The sequence below is a fragment of the Amblyomma mixtum genome, chromosome 7 (assembly GCF_055824585.1).
Source record: "Amblyomma mixtum isolate Tamu chromosome 7, ASM5582458v1, whole genome shotgun sequence".
NCBI lineage: Eukaryota > Metazoa > Arthropoda > Arachnida > Ixodida > Ixodidae > Amblyomma > Amblyomma mixtum.
Genome location: NC_143018.1, coordinates 12539173 through 12559157, shown reverse-complemented (window position 1 = coordinate 12559157; position 19985 = coordinate 12539173). Strand labels below are relative to the sequence as shown.

Genomic DNA, 19985 nt, shown 5'->3' with positions numbered 1-19985 from the left:
GATAAAGGGTTGAAATCAGAAGTTTAACCTTGTTCGCAGAAATGAACACAAACACTGCGATGACAAGCATTGTAAATGAACTACAAGTGGATCTTGTGGATTATTGGCCCAGCTCAAGCCAACCTCACGAAGAACTCCAGCATGCGCCTCTAAAGTCGCAGAGCAAGTCCACAATAGCCACAATAGCTGTCGCAGATCAGTAACTAAGACAGGTGCTGCGCAGTGTTGGCGCCGCTGCAGAATACGTCTCCGACATTGGTTGCCAGGGTAAGGTCTGCTCAGATCTTGAGCAGCCTTAAAGTGATATCCTTCACATGAGCAAGATTTTAGCGTCGGGGGAGCGTACATGGTGGAAAAAGAGCGTGTGTAAGCTTCCTGAGGAAGGGGGCTGAGCGAGAAGGTGTCATTTTAGAGCGCGAAATTAACCCTTCTATACATTCATGCTTAAATAAAGAGATAACGCAAAAAAAGATGACCACAGGAGGAAGACAACAAAAACACGAAAACGTTCGCGTTTGTGGTGTCTTCCTCCTGTGGTCGTCTTTCTTGCGCTACATTTTATTCAAATATGTGTCACCAGCTAGCCCCGAAACAAGTTTTATTGTACATTCATGTGTGTTGCGTCTGGATCACCTGCGCTAGGTCATCTCTCGCCTGCATGGAGAACAGCCAGGCGCTTCATGAGAGGAGGTAGGGCGAAGGAGGCAGTGCAGAAAGGGCCGAGAGGAAAGGGGAAGAGGTAGCGCTCTAGATTCGTATAGAGAGTTGGCCAGATGTGACAGGAAGGGTAAGGATGTAGTCGGGAAAGAAAGAACAAGGCAGGCGTAATGAAAGTGTCCCAATTCTGCGAAGTAGGCATGACTGAATAAGGCGATGGGGCCGCGTTGGAAGTTGGGAAGACATTTGGTTAGCGCGTAGTGTTTCTTAAATGTCTGCAAGTTATATATCTACTCGCTTTGAAGGGCCTAATTAGGGGTCATAGGTGCCTGGATGTGTCAAAATCGCGTGCTGGAGGTTTAGCCGGTTCATCAACGTGTGGTCAAGGGTGTTGGTTGCTGTATAGTCCAGATGTGACGGTTGAATACATTGAGCAAGAAGTGGATTGTCTTTTCTGAGCTGTAGGAGTAGGAGATGGGGACTCCTACATCGCGTGCAAGAGTGCTGTCTGGGATGTTGCGCCCGTGTTCGGGCCTGTGCCCAGTGGATAGGTGCCGGCACGGCGTAAAAGTGACATGCAATGTGAATGGACCGGGCAGCCTAAACCGTACCGCATGCTTTCTCGGTGTGATTTTCATCTCAAGAAGGAATGAAGAGAGGAACTTGGTGTCAGAAAGCAGTGGTCCGATTCATTTGAAACAAACTGGTTTATTTGAACTTAGCCGGATGCACGAACAAAGAAAACTAGGTCATTAAAATCCCAGGAGGTTCAGAGGAACCGCAGTGCGTGGGAGTACCGTGCTGAGGCGTCTCGTTCTGTCGGCGTATCTCGTTCGTCCCTCCTGGGCCTCGCTCGAAGCTTCGTCGCTCGGTGTTCCGCAGCGCGCCTGTCGGCGGATCACGCTTTTTCGTTGTCCGCCTGATGAAGAGGCTTCGGGAGTTAAGGTTGAGAGTTCGAATGCGAGCGCGAGAGCGGGCGCGATTCGTGAACTCGTAGTTTATGTGGCATGGCGACGAATGCCCTGGGCCGCGTGGTCTGCGTTTTGAGAGGCTTCAGAATGAATGCGCAGCCGTTCCCCAGTCAGGTTAGGTAGAACGTTCATTTGGGCAAGTTGGTACAGGTGCATCTCTTGTTAAATAGCGCGGACAACGTCGGACAAGAGCCTAGCGGCCATTAGCGCTGTTTCACAAAAGATGTCCCAGTCAGGGTGGCTCGAAAGCAGCCGCCATCATCCCCCCCCCCTCCTCATGCGTTACTCTGCTCGAAGCCCACTGCGTGAACCGCGGAGGGAGTCTGATGCGGGGCACCTCGTGATCGCTGAGCAGGAGTGTTAAGTGCCTTGTGCTGGCGCGTTGGGTCCGCGTGGCTCGTAACAAATGCGAATGCTGACAGTGAGGCAAGGCTCTACAGGTACAGCTGCGAATATCTACAGTACCAGAGCAAGCGAAGCGGGAGTTTCAATGGTGTAAGGCTTGAGGCCATTTAGGCAAAGATTTGAAGGATTCGTTATTTTCTTTTGAGTTTCTTGGAGAAAGTTTGCGACATAATTTCTACGGCACCATTCCTACTCTCACACGAAAACGCTGCCGCACAAAAAACCCTTCGGGTTCCCCACCATTGCCGTGAAGCGCATGCCAGGACAGCTCACACAACAGAGCCACGCCCGACAGAGTGCATCCCAGCGCGTACACAAGCAGGTACTCGTGGAAAGGCTGCGGCGCAGGCATTTGGTCCCTGGTGCGCATTGTCTTCAGCTTTCGATGGCGAACGGCCAGCCCGGCTTCTGTAACTGCCCGTAGCGTGCGGCGATGCTGGTACCTGCAAGAAAGATTGTGGACGTGTCATGACACTATGGCACATCGAAATAGCGCTGGAACGAAGACGGGCCTACACCACTGCTTGAGTCTATTACATATGCTCAGCAAGGAATCCACTTGTAGGACACTGACGAGGCGAAATATCGGTTTTATCTGCGATGAGAGTGAGCACGCGCCTACCGGAAATGACTGCTTTGTAGAAAACAAGGCAAAGTTACCTCTTCGATTCTCAATAAAATAAAACGCTCTATGCCACAACTTCGGGGAGCTTTCGCGCTTATGGTGGCTTTGCCCTTGAGAACATATAAGCACGTGAAGGGGTCTCAGACACAAGAATGGAGGTGGCGACATCAACAAGTGCCTCGCTTGAGATCTGTTTTATTGAAACAAAACTTTACCCCGTCAAAACTGTCAATGATTGCGCAGTTGCATCTCTTTCTCAGACTCGTGCTAGTATCAGCTTTATCCTGTTTTGTTTTGGCACTCAAGAGCGTTAGCTCTTGTTAGGTCGTTCCCCAGCTACGCGCCGCCGTCGTCAGCGTCCGCAACGCCACCTGCCTCGGCTGAAAGGTGGCAAAATGGAGAAAAAAAATTCCCCTCTTCCTTTCTAGGGGAGAGGCGGGAGAGGAAAGAGTGGGCTGGAGGCTACGGGGGATACAACTCAAGAATGCAGTGCCTTTCCCCGTCAAAGGATGATCCGCTTCCAGCCAATGACGTCGGCCGATTCTCATGACATCAGCGTGGCAATGTAGGTAGGGCGCCACTATGGAAAGATGGGTCTATACCCAACCGCAGATGGAAGGGATTCATCATCATCATCATCATCATCATCATCACCTTGACTACACCCACTGCAGGGAAAAGGCCTCTCCCATGTCTCTCCAATTAACCCTGTCATTTGCCAGTTGCGGCCACTGTATCCCCGCAAACTTCTTTAACTCATCCGCCCACCTAACTTTCTGCCGTCCCCTGCTACGTTTGCCTTCTCTTGGAATCCACTCCGTTACCCTTTAAGGACCAGCGGTTATCTTGCCTTCGCATTACATGCCCTGTCCAAACCCATTTCTTCCTCTTGATTTCAACTAGGATATCATTAACCCATGTTTGTTCCCTCACCCACTCCGTCCTCTTCCGATCTCTTAAAGTCACACCAATGATTTTTCTCTCCATAGCTCGCTGCGTTGTCCTTAACTTAAGCTGAACCCTCTTTGTTAGCCTCCATGTTTCTGCCCCATAGGTGGGTACTGGTAAGATACAGCTGTTGTATACTTTTCTCTTGAGGGATATTGGCACACTGCCATTCATGATCTGAGAGAACCGGGCATATGCGCTCCACCCCATTCTTATTCTTCTAGTTATTTCCCTCTCATGATCCGGATCTGGGGTCACTACCTGCCCTAAGTAGACATATTCTCTTACTACTTCCAGCACCTCGCTACCAACGAAAGGGATTATCCCCTCTCATTTACTACTCCCGGTTTTGTCACACTAGAAGGGTCACGAGAATGGGATGACGCCATTGACTGAAAGGGGGTCCTTTGACGGGGAAAAGCTGCTGCGTTCTTAAGATTTATCCGACTATAGTGGCTTTGGCGTCCGCCTCGACTGCGCCACTCACTGCGGCGGCAGTGAAGAAGAGTTCCAGTTCCCAGCTTGTCCGTGTCAACAACCTTAGGTCGTTCTGAGGTTTTTTTGGTTCGCTCTGTACCGTGTGAGGATCTAATCCTTTATCAATTGACTGGCTCTACATTTGGTGTCCTTCCACTTTAGTGGTGCATTAGAGATCTGATCCTTTATCAACATGCTCTACATTTGGTGTTATTCCACTTTAGTGGTGCATTAGGGGAAATCAGTCTTTTACGTCTTACTGAGAGCGGGTAGTGGGATTCATAGATCTGTTGGAGTTAAAACCGTGAAAGTTCGTAGGGTGCATGTTTGAACACTCGCCAGCAGAAAAACGGGAACGCGGTCAAATGGGAAAGGTTTCACGTAAGGGTTTCACGTAAGGAGTTCCAAGCAGAGAAATCCGCACACGCGCTCGCGTTCAAATCTGTTTGGAGGAGTTGCCAATGCGTTTTTAAAGTCTGTGATCGACTCCTGGGTGCACCGCAGGGCCTGATGCTCATTTTTTTTTTATTTTACGTTACTCATTCGCAATGATGGACGCCCATTGTGAAGTCCGCTGTACGCGAGATAAACAAATGCGGATATATACTGTCCGTGAAACCAAGCTTTATCCATTGCATTCCAGGAATTTTCTATGTTGACACAAGAAATACAGTACTAGAAAACTTTTTACAGGAGTTATTCTCCTCAGAAGATCGCAATATCCCTGAATTTTTTTTATCGTTCCTTCATACTATCTTTCTTGGTTCCATGCTTTTTTGTGGTATTTGATAAGACCAAATCGCAAGAATTTGTCGAGTATTAATAACTACGCATGCTATGCTTCATCAAATACTGCAAACATGGGCGATTAAAAATAGAAGTTTGCAGGCATGACTATATAACGCTAAGTGCTAAGTGCTAAAAGAAATAGTTGAGAATCCCTTATCGATCCTTATTCCACCAGAATGGAGTTCCCAATAGATGAAAGAGGAACAACCGTCCGAGGCACTATAATAAACTGGCGGTTCACGAATTTGACGGTAAAACTGAAGATAGTGCCAGTTCATCATGATTACCGTATTTGCACACGCTTGTAGTTGTAGAGGGTGACACTTTAATTCCGGAAACTGTAAGAAGAGGTATAAAGGCGTAGGTATTTATTAGCATGCTATTAAGCTCCAGTATCCGGACAGAAAGAAAAACTATAATAGTGTTCATGAAAGTTTCGTAGTACTCAAAAAATTATCTGTCATGGGTATCCAGCACGGCATTCTCCGTGAAAGAAATCACACTAAATGCTATGCTAACCAGGACTACTAACAGACAGCAGGGAGAAAGTGGAATGAAAATTGATGTATCTGCTCAAAGCACTAATATACAGCAGTAGAAAGGAAAGCGCTCCGACATTGGCTGCGTCATTCTTCGACTTTCTTTTCTGCGTTTGAGGCCAAGTTTGAGCCTTTTCCATGCAATGAGTTTTACTTTTAACACAAAATATCTTACAGGTGAAAAAAAAATCCTAGTTTTGCTGTTAATTCCTAATCATCTCTAAATACTCGCCAACGTTTTCTTTACCCTTTGGGCCTCATTTTGTACCCGCCAACTTCCGGGAAACAAAAAAACAAGTTTCCCGAACAGAACGTATATCAGCTACTCTTTTTTCGAGTTTCATTTCATTTCGTTTTATTTCCTTAAAGGCCCCATGCCTGGGGTATTACATAATTGGTGATAACATATAAAGAAAACGTTCTTATAATTGTACATAATTTTTCACAATTTCATTGAACTTGGATGAGCAGGTGATGGTGGCAATGTCGCTTGGAAGCCCGTTCCAGTCTGCAGCTGTTCGGGGAAAAAAGGAATTGGAGAAGGTGACAGTGTGCGAGAGTGGACGGGCCACATGAAAATGATGACTGGTGCGGTGTGATATGCGGGCTGGGGGAGGAAGAATATAAGGAGCGGTGCGCCTGGGGCTATTGAAGATTTTATGAAATAAAGATAAGTTCTTATCCAAGCAGACGCGTAGTACAGCTAACGTAATTCCGCCTCCCCTTACCGCCGCGATTGCTCAGTAGTTATGGCACTCGGCTGCTGACCCGAACAACGCGGATTTGATCCTGGCCGCGGCGGTCGAATTTGGATGGAGGCGAAATTTTACAGGTGCGTGTATTGTGCGATGTCAGTGGACGTTACAGGACCCCAATTTCCGGAGCCCTTCGCTATGGCGTCCTTAATAGCCTGCGTCGCTTAGGGACGTTAAACTGATATAAACTATAAACCACCTCATTTCGGTTACATGAATTCAGACACGTACCCCGGAGCTTGTAACAGCACAAATGGCGCGCTTACCTTAGCGGGTTGGTGTCGTAAAAGGCGACCACTCGATGTTCCATGAAGATGGTTTCTGCAGGCAAGAGATCCCACCAAGACGCTTGGGTGACGGTGTCCACATCGCATATGGAGAGAGCAGTATGAGAGCCTTGGCGGCCCAAGCGGAAGCAGTAGTCTTTCGTTCGATTTCCTTCCATGCAGTCTTCCGAGCACATCGCTAATGCATTCATGATTGCTTTTATGTCGGCTGACATTTCTCCCAGGTTCACGTAGAGATCCCACTTCCCTGCCCATTCGTTCGTTGCACAAGGCAGCAGCGAGCCCTTCTCGATCAGAAGCTTCAACTCCGCTACGGTTTCTATCCTCTTAGACAAGCTTGGGACGCTTCGAATCGCCGTGATGGTGGTCTGGATGTAGTTACCCAAAAAGAACATGCCGAATGACCATACGACGAGTGCAAGGCACCGCTCGCGCAGCTTACTTGGAGGGCTCTGACCTAGGAGGCCACTGACTAGAAAGAGACAAACATGAGACTGGGAAGCGATGTTTTCTCTAGGAAAAAAATTGCTTCTCATCCAAAGACTAAGACAGACCAAGGCTCCGAGAGCAGCTAAAGTGACCAATAGCCAGGTGAACGAAATCCACGAATCAATGACGGCTATTTCAAGTACAGTTCCACGGTTGGTGAAGAAGCACAATTCTGCAGGAGCATACTGCGCATCTCTAAAGAGGACTGGAATCTGGAGGTAGGTGCTCATAAAAGGAAGGAGCATGGTCTCCACCTTCCCAAGTTGAAATGGTAGGTCAGTCTGGGTTCTGACCAGGGTTAAGCTGTTGTTGAGTGCTACGTATGCGTCCACAAGGGCCGCAGCTTCTGGCATCTTTAGTGCGTCCTCTACCAATGCTCCGTAAACGTCCGTGCCAAACCAGAGCTCCTTCCCTTTCGGATAGGAGTTGTCCGGTTTATCTGGAGTACACAGAACTTGAGGAACTTTGACAATCTCACGGACATGACACCTTCTGAACCGCTCTGCTGCAACGCTGATATCCTTGGCAGTAACGCTTTTAACCCGGCACAACCCTCTGTTAAATTTAAGGAGAGTCTCTTCATGTGATTCTGCAGAAATGAACCAAGGTATGTACCTTAACGCTTCAATAAATCCTCTGTATAAGTTCTGGACTTCGATGCTTTCGCTCGGGTACCAAGGCGCAAATACAAGCCTTTGCTGAAAGGCAAACGACAGTGCATTTTCTCTCGAGACAAAGCAATTTTGAGCACCTCTAGCCCAGTAAGGAGCCAGTTCGCACAACATATCCTTAAAAGTTGCCTTTACAAAGTTCAGTGGCACCGACAAGTTGTTAAGGTGTTCTCGTAGCTCTTGCAAGCCGTTGGGGGAGTAGATGAGGGCAGTTCTCGCAAACGATGCCTTTGATGCTCGCATAACGCTGAGCATTGTCGAACTTAATCCGGTTGAAGCGCCTTGGGTAATGATGACGAGAAGCAAGCAGCAAATCCCGAAAGCAGTCCGCATTAAAGATTCATTACTAAGCATCGCGGAGGCTGAGACGGTGGTCCTCTGAACAACAATTACTGTTTTTTGGAAATCCGTAAACGTGCTTGCTCACGCGCTTTGTCTTCCAACCTTTAAAAAGTTTAAGTGCAACGTTAGAGCTCTGTTCCGGGCAAGTACTTTCGAGAAAGACGTTGGCTATTACGAGAGAAATACTAATCCTCCAGCACCTTTTCGGAGATCTTGATTCGCAAAACACTAAAGTCCATTTTAAAGGCAGGTAGTATGAAAGGCTTAGCATCGTCAACCAGCATGTCTCCACGGGGGCTCTGCGCCGTGTTTTCAACTTGGCTGCGGCGATCCATCCTAGCCTGGGCTCGAATAAATAAAAGCGCGAGAAACGGTAGCACGAGATGGTGCCGGATAGTGGCGTCTTTTTCCCTTCTTCTGGGGCTGTGTTCGATAGCTCTTAAGAAGCTGCCGTAGGGTTCCTGAACGCAGAACAGTCGCGTGCGTCGACTCTCCACGTCAAGCGACTGTTTGTTCCGAGCATTGATTTAAGGAAAACTTCTGCAACGTTGAACGACGGTGATAAGAAACTAGGCGGAAAACCTGGCGGGTCGATTGGAAAAGCGAATGAAGTGAGCTGTACTGCTTCAGTTGCAAAGGGTTTCAGAAAGCAGGGATGAAAAAGAGAGGGTAAGTGTTATCTCCGTCACAGATAGCTACAACCAGCTGGAACAAAGCTTGGGGTTTCTGTGTGAGAGCCAGGCACGCTTCCAGAACAGCTCATGAGTGTTGCGAAGAATCAGATTTCGTTTCTGTCGAATGCTTGAAAGTCTAGTCGATATGTTACTCTGGGCTAAACATCATAGCCTTAATATTGTAATGCGGTGCTAAGCGAACATATTCAAGACGACATGACCGCATAATGACACTATGAAACAGAACTCTTATGGGTGGGGGTCAAGCGCGAGTCCACCCTTAAACCTATGTGACCTCCAGAGATCCCCACAATAAATGTGCTTGAATTGAATTGATTGGGAATTGACTGGACTCGGTGGGTCCAGTACGCGGTGGGTCGAGGAAGATGTGTTGATGGGAAGTTGGTTAAGGAACATTCTGAGAAACACAGCGACGGCAGAAGACAACAGACGACAACAAGGAGGACACGACATAGTCAGCGCTGTTAGTGTGTCCTCCTTGTTCTCGTCCGTTGTCTGCCAGGGCTGCGTTGCTTCTGATAAGGGTGAGTTGACTGGCAGCCCCCTATGCAAATTACACTTAATCTCCTTCCACGCTAGGGGAAAGCTTTTCTGTAGGTGAGAACAGAAGCGGGAACTGGTTTACTACTCGCGTGGTGGCGTCTTGGAGGGCGCATCGCGAGAGTTGATCCGCTGGTATCGTGCTCATTCAAACAGCCAGCCCTCGAGACGAGCTGCCCTTTCCACCGAAACGGCACCCGGCCTGAGTCCGCGCACGCCAGTAGCCTCTTCTTTAGTCCTCGAAGGTAGCTCACGGAGATAAAAATACAAGAGTTACAGAAGTCGTCACAGCAGTCGCACCACTGCTGCCGGCATGCAGGCCTCTCCGTTCCATCGAAGCTCCCTATACAGCCCACTTTAGTCAGCGATCTGTGTACGAGGCTCAATACTAGTAAAAAAAAAATAATGAACATCTGAAACAGTGAGTTATTCATTGATCGCAGACTAAAGGCATCGAAACGAATTACATTTACTGCCAGCGATCGGTCGTTTACGGGATGCCTGTGACTGCAAAAAAAATAAACCCAATTGCACCTCTGCCTCTGGACCAAGTCGCTTGGCGGTTCCACGACATGAAGAGGCACGGACGCGCTCTCAACCTTTCAATGTTTCAAGCCACTGGGTGACCTGACTGCGCCTGATTTTTTTTTTCCGCACATCCGCCTCCCGCAGCTTTTCCTACTCATACTGACCTGCAATGTATATATTACTAAAGCGGGACAGTCGAGGTCATGTCAATTACAAACTAGAATGCGTTTTCGCGTCAGCTAAAACTGTCCCCTTCCGGAAGTTTCGGGAGAAACCACCAGACTAGCATTCTACACCATTCTACACCAGTCTTCTGCACCAGCACTCTGCACCAGGCTAGGCATTCTTTTCTTTTTTTTATGCCATCTTAAAGGGATGCTGAAAGGTTTCCCGGAAAAATTGAGTGGAGAGATGCACTTTACAGTTTTCCATCCTCGTAATTCGAATTTCTCGTCGAAATTAGGCAAAGGAAAGCGCAAACCTACTTTATTTTGGCGAGAAGTGCAGCAGCAGCCTCAGGCGAGCTCGCGCGCCTCGTTGCCGCCTGTGATTGGTTGGGCGCCTCGTGACGTCAACAATGGCGCTGCCTCGGTCGGCTCGGCCGCCGCCGCTGCACATGAACCGCGGCGCTCGGCGGTTCGAGGTTGTTATTTTGCTTATACGACGATGGAACACATCGAAGATTACGCGGAGTATCTTGGCGTCATCCCCTACATGTTAGAACCGATTGCAAAGAGCAAACCTCTCCAAGAAAGAAACGATGCTGGCGCAAGATGTGATTTTGACTCGAACGAAAGCGAAGTGTCAGCATCTCCACGTGTTGGATATGACTTTGGTAAGTATACTTTTCTTGCCAAACTACATTCAGAGATACAATGGATGAATTTTGAGGCGATCAAATGCAGTATAGCACTGCCCGACGTAATTTTCCTAATACAATGTAAGCGGGATGCGATCATCGGCATTTTTGTCTTGCCGCTTGTCAGTGCTGCCGCAAATCTGCTTGTAATCCACAAAGATCATTGGCATGCGCAAGAAGTTATCAGGCTCGCACGCAAATTTTATGCTTGCACCACTTCATAGTAGCTGCATGCTGGCTCGATTCATAACATACAAGTTCGCAGCGCTTTGCGACAAAACTCGTCTAGGTGACAAACGTGCGTCTTCCGTTTTGCGTGCCAAGATGGAAGCTAGCAGTAAATTAAAATCCTTGTTTAGGCGAATTGGTTCATGTTACAAGTCCTTGTAAGAATACTTTCATCCGTTTGCGCCGCCTTTATCGTGCTTGTTCTCAGATCTAGCGGCCAGGGATTTTTTCACTAACTAGATGGACTCGTGCTGCAACCGAGCAGGACGAATCGCAAGGCTGGCTGTAGCACACTTGGCGCACAATTATATAATATTATTATTAATGTATGAAGCCATGCGGCAGTCGGCAATTCTTTACGACTACATGCGTTATTAGAAATGTATTCCTGGCAGTTGAGTGATATCATTGTAAACATTCTTCTTCCAAAACAGGTGTTCCTCCATCCGCTGCATTCCTGAGGGGAATGAAGAAGACTTCTGATGTTGCCAGAAATTAATAAAATTATCAGGAAACAGACGGTATTTCACCGCGTTTCAGTCGAGCTGACTGTTGACAGGCGCAGTGAATGCATTGTCGACAGGCTCTGGTGATAGTTCTAATCACGAAAGTGGCCAGAGCATAGCACTGTTGCCTTTGACGGCTTGAAATCCCTTCGCTTCACAGCAGCGACTCACTTCGCGGAGAGCTTTTTTTTTTTTTAAGGGAAATAATGAAAGACCACATCGTCGCGGCCGCGGATGTTCGTGCAGCCGAGGGCTGCGCAGAACGCCGGCACGATCGGTCCACCGCTTCATTCGATGCTGCACACCTTTCTGTACTTCACCAAAAACATAAAAACGCACAAATAAACAAACACACGGCAGCTCGAGGCAGCTTATGATGGCACGCACGCAGAAACAAGCACGGCCGCGGAGGCTGCGAGGCGACGGAACACCAACGTTAACGTCACCACTCCGCGGTTTCCGGTTTTGGCTCGCATCGTCAGGGTCATCAGCAGCGCTCGGCGGACCGCGGGGGGCGGAGCTACCGCGTAATTTTAAACGGCGATTGCGTCGCTCCTAAGTTATGAATATGTAAAAAAATTTCCCCCGCATGATTTCTAAAGTTCCCACATCCGCACGTGAGCATTTTAATGAATTCGAAAAACTCTTCAGCTTCCCTTTAACGTTTTGTGGGACAATGGGGCACATAAATCTTACTTTTTCTATCGCCATGTTTTCAGTTGTGAGCCTAAAACCAACGCATCCATTGCTTTCATACTTCTCGGGCCACCTCGTGGGTATCCAAAGAAGCTTTCTGCTCTTGTTTTAATAGTATTCACTTGGTGGCAACACATACTACTTAAACGAAGTGTTCCGCTCGCGCGCGCTGAACGTGTTTTACAATGAACTTTGGGGCGCTATCCAGCAGGTAAATGAGTTGCAGTAAATGTCAAAAGTTTATTTCTTACACGCGAGTCTAAAATTTTTATTTACATTCATTTCAGTCCTGCCATTACTCCTTTGTAAAACGTTTGTGCAACATGTAATGTGCAATTTTTTACCAGTAATGGAAAACTTGAAAAATTGCAGGAAAGGTGAAAGGAAAATGTTTTCCAACCAAACCATCCAGTTGTCGAACAACTGTATGGACATAAATTCGAACGTTGCATTGATATTTGGTGTCCAGGGCGTCCACCCGGACGTTATGAGAAGTAAATTTTGTATGTTGTGCATTGTATTGTATACCCTCCCTGTAACAACGCTCAAGCCAGCGTTAACAGCGCTAATATAAAAATGTCACGGTTTTTTTCCTTCTTCATCCGCAGCCTCCCCTTGAAGTACTTTGCTTGACGGACAAAAGTGCTTGTTGATATATACCGGAGCATTGTCCTCAAAATGCAAAACAAATATATTCAGTCGCCATTTCTTAGCTGCTTTTTGCGCACGGTCCCTGACCTTCAGAAAAGAGAATATCACAATATATTGTTTGCATTAGTATTTGGTTCGTACGCGGTGAACAAACGATTTTTAATCAGAGAAAAAGGTTGTCGTCTTGTTTTAGGCCAGTGTTTGTAATTTCGAAACTATTCATTCCAATGTATTCATCATCATCAGCCTGACTACGCCCACTGCAGGGAAAAAGCCTCTCCCACGTCTCTCTAATTAACCATGTCATTTGGCAGTTCCGACCACCGTACCCCGCAAACTTCTTGATCATTCCAATGGCGCCCTGCCCGGAGCCTTAGCACTTAGCACCCTCTTAGCATCTCAGCACCCTCCGCTGCGTCACAGCCTGACCGCCGCCTTGGTCAGTTGCTTCGTAGCCGGTGTGGACTGAGGGCCAAGGGTTAATTGGTTTGTTCATAGAAAGTTGCGGCCAAACACTACACCAGGTTGTCCAAATCCTGTTCTGGTTAGGGAGTGCTTTGCCGGTTCAGGTCATCGAGATCAGGCCGCACCCCAGGCCTGGTTATACAATTCCATCGACACGCGGAGATTTTTTTAAAACTCAGTGGAGAATGCGCGGCACTGGGATACAAACCCAGTCCTCTTGCATTCGAAGCGGATGCTCTACTTGTACGCCATAGCTGCATCGCTATTATTACTATTATTATTATTATTAGTACTAAAATGGTCAGGCAAATTATACGCCCTGCAGTTTATTAGTAGCCCAGGCATAAAAAGCTATCCCCTCTGCGTTCATCTGCTCACTCTGCTAAACATCTCTGCTCCTGCGGCCGAGTCAAGAAGGGCTAATGGTGAAGATCAATAACCTCGCTCTTTACTTTTTTCAATTTTACAACTATGCGGTTGTTTTTCTACTGAAGCTGGCGACTTATTCTTTTACGCAAACAACGCTTCTAATTAGGTTAACCTTCTAACTCCTGAACTCTCCAAACTTTTCATTCCACAGTATCATACACTATTTTAACTTAAACAGTTCTTTTTCGATTATTCTTTGCACATCTCGTTTCAACCTGACTTCCTCGACTTAAAAATCAAGTCTTAAGATCATTTAATGCTATTAGTAACTGTTTTCAGTGGTATATGAACTGTCATCCACTTTGTTGGCAAGCCAAACACCCCTGCCGCATACCAGCAGTTTAAAATTAAATGATTATAGAGACAGTGCGCTTTGACGAATGTTATGGAGCAGGTAAGAGCTGCACAACCTTGCACTTACCTGATCGGTTATCGAGTCATGGCTTTCCCATATTGGTTGGATGTTATATAGACGCTGCATCGTGTGACATCACGATCTCGTCTGGATCGCGCAGTCGTAGTTTCCACCAGGTAAGTAATCCTCGTAGCCGCACGAATAAAGAGCAGCAATATCGCGGTAGGGCACCGATCCCGCTTGTGGGCTTCGATGCTAATTTGTGACAAGTTCGGCAAAGAAAAATTGCACAAAAGCTGAATCGTTGGTAAGTCGCTGCGCAACTTTCCGCCTACCTCGTCTGCTCTAATGCTGTAATACTGGGTCACGTCGGTTCGATTTTATACAGTTATGTTATGTTACGTTATGTTACGTTATGTTACGTTATGTTACGTTGTTATGTTTTGTTGTGTTATGTTATGTTGTGTTATGTTGTGTTGTGTTATGTTATGTTATACGAGGAAGAGGAGGAGGAAAGGCGGGGAGTTTAGCCGGCAGATGAAACCAGTTTGCTACCCTGAGAGGGGGAAATAGATGAGGGGATATAAAGGTGAGGCAGAAAAAGGAGTGAGGGAAAAGCAAAAGGCGAGAAAGCTTCGGCAAAGTCCCACCCTGTTGTGCAGGCCCGACACTCTTATGAACAGCAGGCAGGAGTAGCAGGCCCTCACCGCCGATGATCGCCGCGGCCAGTGTGCAAGAATCTTGAACTCCGTTAGCGAGCGGGAATTTATGTGTTCCAGCGCACGGCGTAGAGAATGTCTTGCAGATCTTTACTGTAGACATTAACAAAGAATATGAGATATGGTCTCATCGCGGCCACAGACCTCGCATGCAGTGGTATCAGCCATGCCGATCACAGTAGTGGTTTGTGAGTGCGACACCAAGTCACAGGCGACACTGCAAAGTTTCCTCACGTCGTGCCAGGCCGGACGGAAGCCGTAGGCTCAGGTCAGGATCCAGGGATAATAGACGCGAGTTCGAAAACTGGTCGGAAGTCCACAAGGAAAGGATGATCTCTCGCACCAGTGTTCGAAGCATACCCGCTGCGTCGGCTCTCGAGACGGGGATGGACACAAAATCGCCCTCGTGGTGAGCAGTTCGCGCGGCCTCGTCCGCGCGCTGGTTGCCTGCGATGCCGCTGTGTTCTGGCAGCCATTGGTAGACAATATCGTCCCCTATATCAGTGGCGGTGTTGTGTAGCTCCCAGTTGTTCATGGGACCCAGGACGAAGAGCAGATTGTAAGGCTTGGAGGGCTGCTTTTGAATCAGTGAAAACAAAGCATTGCTGGGGTGTTTCTTCACTGATATGCTCAATGGCGACAAGAATAGTGGTAACTTCGCCGCCAGTCGAAGAAGTCTGGTAGGATGTTTTCACTTTCTTAATTATGGTCCTTACGGGGATGACCATGGAGACCGTGGAACTGGGGGGGGGGGGGGGGGGGGGGGGGGTCACTGAGGCATCGGTGTATACGTGCAGTCGGTGTCCGTGCTTCTCGCGCAAATAATCAAAACTGGTCTGTTTCAATGCTGTTTGCGGCAAATAAGCCTTCTTTTTGGTGCCTGGTAAGGAAAAAAGCACACGAGGTCGGCGCAGGCTCCATAATGCAGAAGACGGTCTACAGTCTGGTGTAAACTGGGATGGTAGAAAGTCGCGATAGGCATCAATAATTATCGCAGAGGATGTACGCGGCCGGTTAGCAGGAAGACCGGCAAGATGGTGGGCGGAAATCCGAGAGAGGTGTCGAATATGCGCTCTCAAGGCGTCGATTCTCACATAGGTATAGTCACAGGATTCTCCTGGGCGATTAGTACTGTTGCGGTTGTAGACGCGCATTTTGACAGTCCTAGGCATGTCCAGAGAGCTTGAGCTTGAAGAATGGAAGCTTGGGCGAGTTGGTGACGGTTCACTTGCACATAGCGCTAAACAGACGCCCGTAAATAGCGCCCGTCCTGTTTGTCTTCCTCTGTCCGTGTGAGTTTAGCGCTATGTGGCAATTGAGTTTGAACGCTTTGCAGACACCATATGTTCGTTTTCTTCAAGTTTCCAAGTGCAGGGAGACTGTACCGAAGGAATCACATGAATAATGCGGCGTACAGCTGCAGCATCGACTGCACTGATGAGGTCCCTGACTTCCCTTCGAGAAAGGAGAGAACGTGAACGATCGATGTCAGCCGCCTTTTGATGTACGAGGGGCTCCATGATAGATTACGATCGATGATTACTCGAATAAAGCGATGGCTTCTTTGGTAGGGTATGTTTTACAATGGTATAAAGTCCTCTTTCACGGAACAATCTTCCAGTCACGTGTGATTTCACTCTTGGGGATTAACCACAACGTCATGAGAATCTACTGCCATTACGTGGATTAAAGAGTTAACTGCGCGGAAGGGTTAGGACACCAGGGAGACACATTCACGACACTTAGAAGCGCAGACTGACAACTTTGTTTTTCAGGAAAACGGAAACCGTATTCAAGCGCTCTATGTGACAAGCCGGTACACTGCGCAAGATAAACTCTAGATTATGCCACCTTCGAATTCAACACTAAAACATGAAAAACGTAAGTGAAGCTAACACTGGGCCGGCCCTCCCTATCAAACAAGTGAAAAATGCTCTGCAATACGTACATGGTTAGTAAAAGTGATACCAAAAAGTAGGAAACAACTGATGACGAGATGAAGAATCGATCTTTCTAAAATCAACAATGCACAAACCTTTCTACAGCACTTGAAGCTTGCGTCAATTGAAAATTCTGTTAAAAACAACAAAGTACCAGGTCAAAACCAAGAAGAACACGCCAACTCTGCGAACCTTAAAAGAAGGCGGCGTCAAAACAATGAAAACAGTGAACAACACTACGTCATGGTCTAGAACCACAGCGAGCATTTGTACATCATCTCAGAAGGCTTCGTCAAAACACGGTGAAAAAAGTTAAAGAAAATGTAAATCTTAAAAACACACTGATACACCCAAGGGCCTTCAAACATAGCTAAAGCTACTAGAAAACTTTGAAACCTCTAAGACAGAACGAAAAGAAAGATCGTTTTTAGACAGGAAAAAAAGAACCTCAAAGAAAACCGATCCAAACCAGGAAATCTTACTCAAAGTTTCTTCCTGGGCTCAAAGACTGTCAAACCTCACAAAGAGTGACAGAAGACTTGCCAAAAGGGCAACCTACATGAAACCATTCAAAAATGAGAATTCTTCCGAGGTCAGGGACATAGACGTCTTGCTGACGCATTTGCCTGATGTGCCTACTGATAAGAACACCAAAAAGAAGGTAGCCGTTTTTCCTTACTTGCATCGCATTTCGCATAATTTGAAGAAAATTGCAAAACGCGTTGGATTCGAGCTCGTCTTCAGTGCTCCTGAGAGACTTGCCCAGCTTTGCAAGCGGGTCAATGAACCACGGCAAAATACCACTAAATGCAACATTAGGCACCAACAGAGTTTTGTGCAGTGCACAGATTCAGTTGTCTATTCTATACCCTTGTCTTGTGGTATGAAATATATTGGTCAGACAGGACGTTGTTTAAATGAAAGACTAAAACAGCATGACTACAACGTAAGTGTATAAAAAAGCCGCCACATTGGTATCAATTGTCGGGATTGGGAAGCTCTGGAAACAGGCTGCTTGCCCCAATTTGAAGAAACTTTAGTAATAGCGAGGAACACAAACAAGATGCCCCGTTAAATCATTGAGGCAGTCAACGTACTATCGTTAAAGGACAAATGCATAAGCAAGCCTTCAATTTCACTATCAGAAAAAGAACTTGCCTATCTGACAAGAAATTCGAGGCATTAGCTGTGCAACCTTCCCACCATATCTACTGTTTTTTGGAACTTTCATCACTATTGCACACTCCTTTTTGTTGATCTGTAGGTATAACTTCATCTCAGTGTTCATTTGGCCTGCCATTTATCTTTTGCCGTGTCACTTTTTAGCCTTTCTTCCCTTTGTCCTTTTTACATTCTTTTTATACCTTTTATCGTTTATAGCTTTCAAGATCATGTTTTTATCGTCGTTGGTTTATTGCGTGTTCCTTGTTGGCCGTTCATCATCACATTCCGCTATCTTTTTCCTTGATGTGTTATAGGAAAGAGCTGGGTAGGTTTTTGCTTGCTTTTTGCCACACATTTTAGATCTTGAGTCATTGTCCTTTCAAAAAAGCGGTCTCGTTCTGCTTGCGCGTCATTTTCGCTGACAGAAAACAGTATAAATACGTTGCAATAGTTTTTTTCCGAAACAAAGTTGAAGGTTCAGTGCCTCTGTCCGTGTCGCCCTTCTTTCTTGTCCGTTGTCCTTTATTGCGCTGGCTCCTCTGAAAGCATGCACTACCAACTAGCGCAACAACAAGTTTTGCTGAAGCGAAAAGCCTTTGCACTGAAAACTTTCGACCAAGACAGTACAGTAAGCGCGATTTGAAGGTAATTATCCCATTCGTTCTGGCTGAAACCATTTTAGAGCGGTTTGATCGTAGTAGGTTAAACTTGAAGTGATCATCTTCAAACCAAGTTAGATTGTACGCTGCAGTACTCTCATGGTAGCCACCTGCTTTCACGGCTAAGTTAAGCCGAAGCAGGCCACGAGCCAGGCAGCCACACTTAGTAGCACGTGTGTGCACATTTGAGAGAGAATATCGAAGAATGCAAGGATGCGTGAAAAAGACTGTGTGCAGTGAAATTTCGAGGCCAGTGGTCAGCACTACAAGCGAAGGCAGCAGCGACAGCGATCCTCCTGAAGCACTCGCCTAGCTTTATATCCATGACTAAACTCGACGAAGGCGTCATCACCTACGATTCCAACTGCAGATGCTTTCTTCACAAATATTTGAAGCCACTGCATCAGCAATATGGGGCGAATGCTATTGCTACAAACGTGGAACCGTTTGTAGCTCGATTGCGCCCTGGTTTGCGAGTGAGAATAGCCGTACTGAAAATAGTTGTGGATGGTCGACAACCACCAGTGTTCCGGTTGGCGTCTTGAATTTTATCCTGTAAGTTGATAGCGAAAACAAATATGAACATAATAAGCAAAACAAAATTAAGTACAAATGCATAGCGACATGTGGGAAGAAAGCAGGAAGAGAAAAGAAAAGGCTACCACAACATAGGCATCAGCTCCTCTGTTTCCTTCCGTTTAAATGCTGCATTAGCATGCAGAGTTCATCGGTTCGAGCGACGACACTTTGGAGTTATTGATGTGGATGTCTCTGGATGTCATTGCATCGGGGATTGTTGAACTTCTCTCGAGGTCAAACTCTGTCGGGAACGATTTGCCCTTTCAAGTAAAAATGATGTAATTGTCTTTACAGAAGGTTCTCAGCAGCCGCCGCGGTGGCTCAGTGGCTATGGTGCTCGGCTGCTGTCCCGAAAGACGCGGGTTCGATCCCGGCCGCGGCGGTTGAATTTCTTTGGAGGAGAAATTCGAGGCCCGTGTACTGTGCGGTGTCAGTGCACGTTAAAGATCCCCAGGTGGTCGAAATTTCCGGAGCCCTCCACTACGGCGTCTCTCATAGCCTTAGTCGCTTTGGGACGTTAAACCCCATAAACTAAACCAAACCAAGGTTCTCAGCATTCCAATGCTTTGGCAATACGTGAATTTCGGTTCGGCGGACGTGATCTTACTGCTTTGTGTTCGCTTCACATGTGTTCTCCTTACGTGGACAATGACGTCTTCCTTTCCCACGTGTTTATCTCTTTTTTTTATGCCTTTATAAACCAACAAAGCCTACATGTTTGCTTTTTGAACAGTCTGAACAAGCATTTTTTTGCCTTCATATATGCCGACGAGTTTTGGGTCCCATCCTCTGGCATGCATTTGACGCATATTTTACAAAAAAAAGAAAGACATAACATTTAGCTGCTGATTTAAAAAAACATATATTCATATCAAAAATGCGGGTTTATACACGTGTTTTTATGTGCGTGCTTAGCAGTAAACCTGCAAACAAGATTAAAGGTTCGTTCACACTCTGTGTGATAACCTACAACTCCCACATTTCTGGCGTCTATATATAATTCCACACGGCGCTTTT

The 19985-nt window shown here is 46.8% G+C and overlaps 1 protein-coding gene across 1 annotated transcript; it reads right to left on the bottom strand.

Moving 5' to 3' along the window:
- Window positions 1–2099: 2099 nt before the first annotated feature.
- Window positions 2100–6738, bottom strand: LOC149335045 (uncharacterized). The gene is made up of 2 exons (XM_089553729.1): window positions 6433–6738; window positions 2100–2476 (listed from the first exon to the last, which is right to left on the bottom strand). Exons 1-2 carry the CDS (start codon window positions 6666–6668, stop codon window positions 2209–2211), a joined length of 504 nt encoding a protein of 167 aa, XP_089409855.1. The 5' UTR covers window positions 6669–6738; the 3' UTR covers window positions 2100–2208.
- Between the last annotated feature and the right edge of the window lie 13247 nt (window positions 6739–19985).

Coding starts and splice junctions, on each gene's coding strand:
- LOC149335045 (XM_089553729.1), bottom strand. CDS start 6,668: ATGTCAGCCGACATAAAAGCAATCATGAATGCATTAGCGATGTGCTCG. Junction 2,477..6,432: donor TACGACACCAACCCGCTAAG/GTAAGCGCGCCA, acceptor TCTTTCTTGCAG/GTACCAGCATCGCCGCACGC.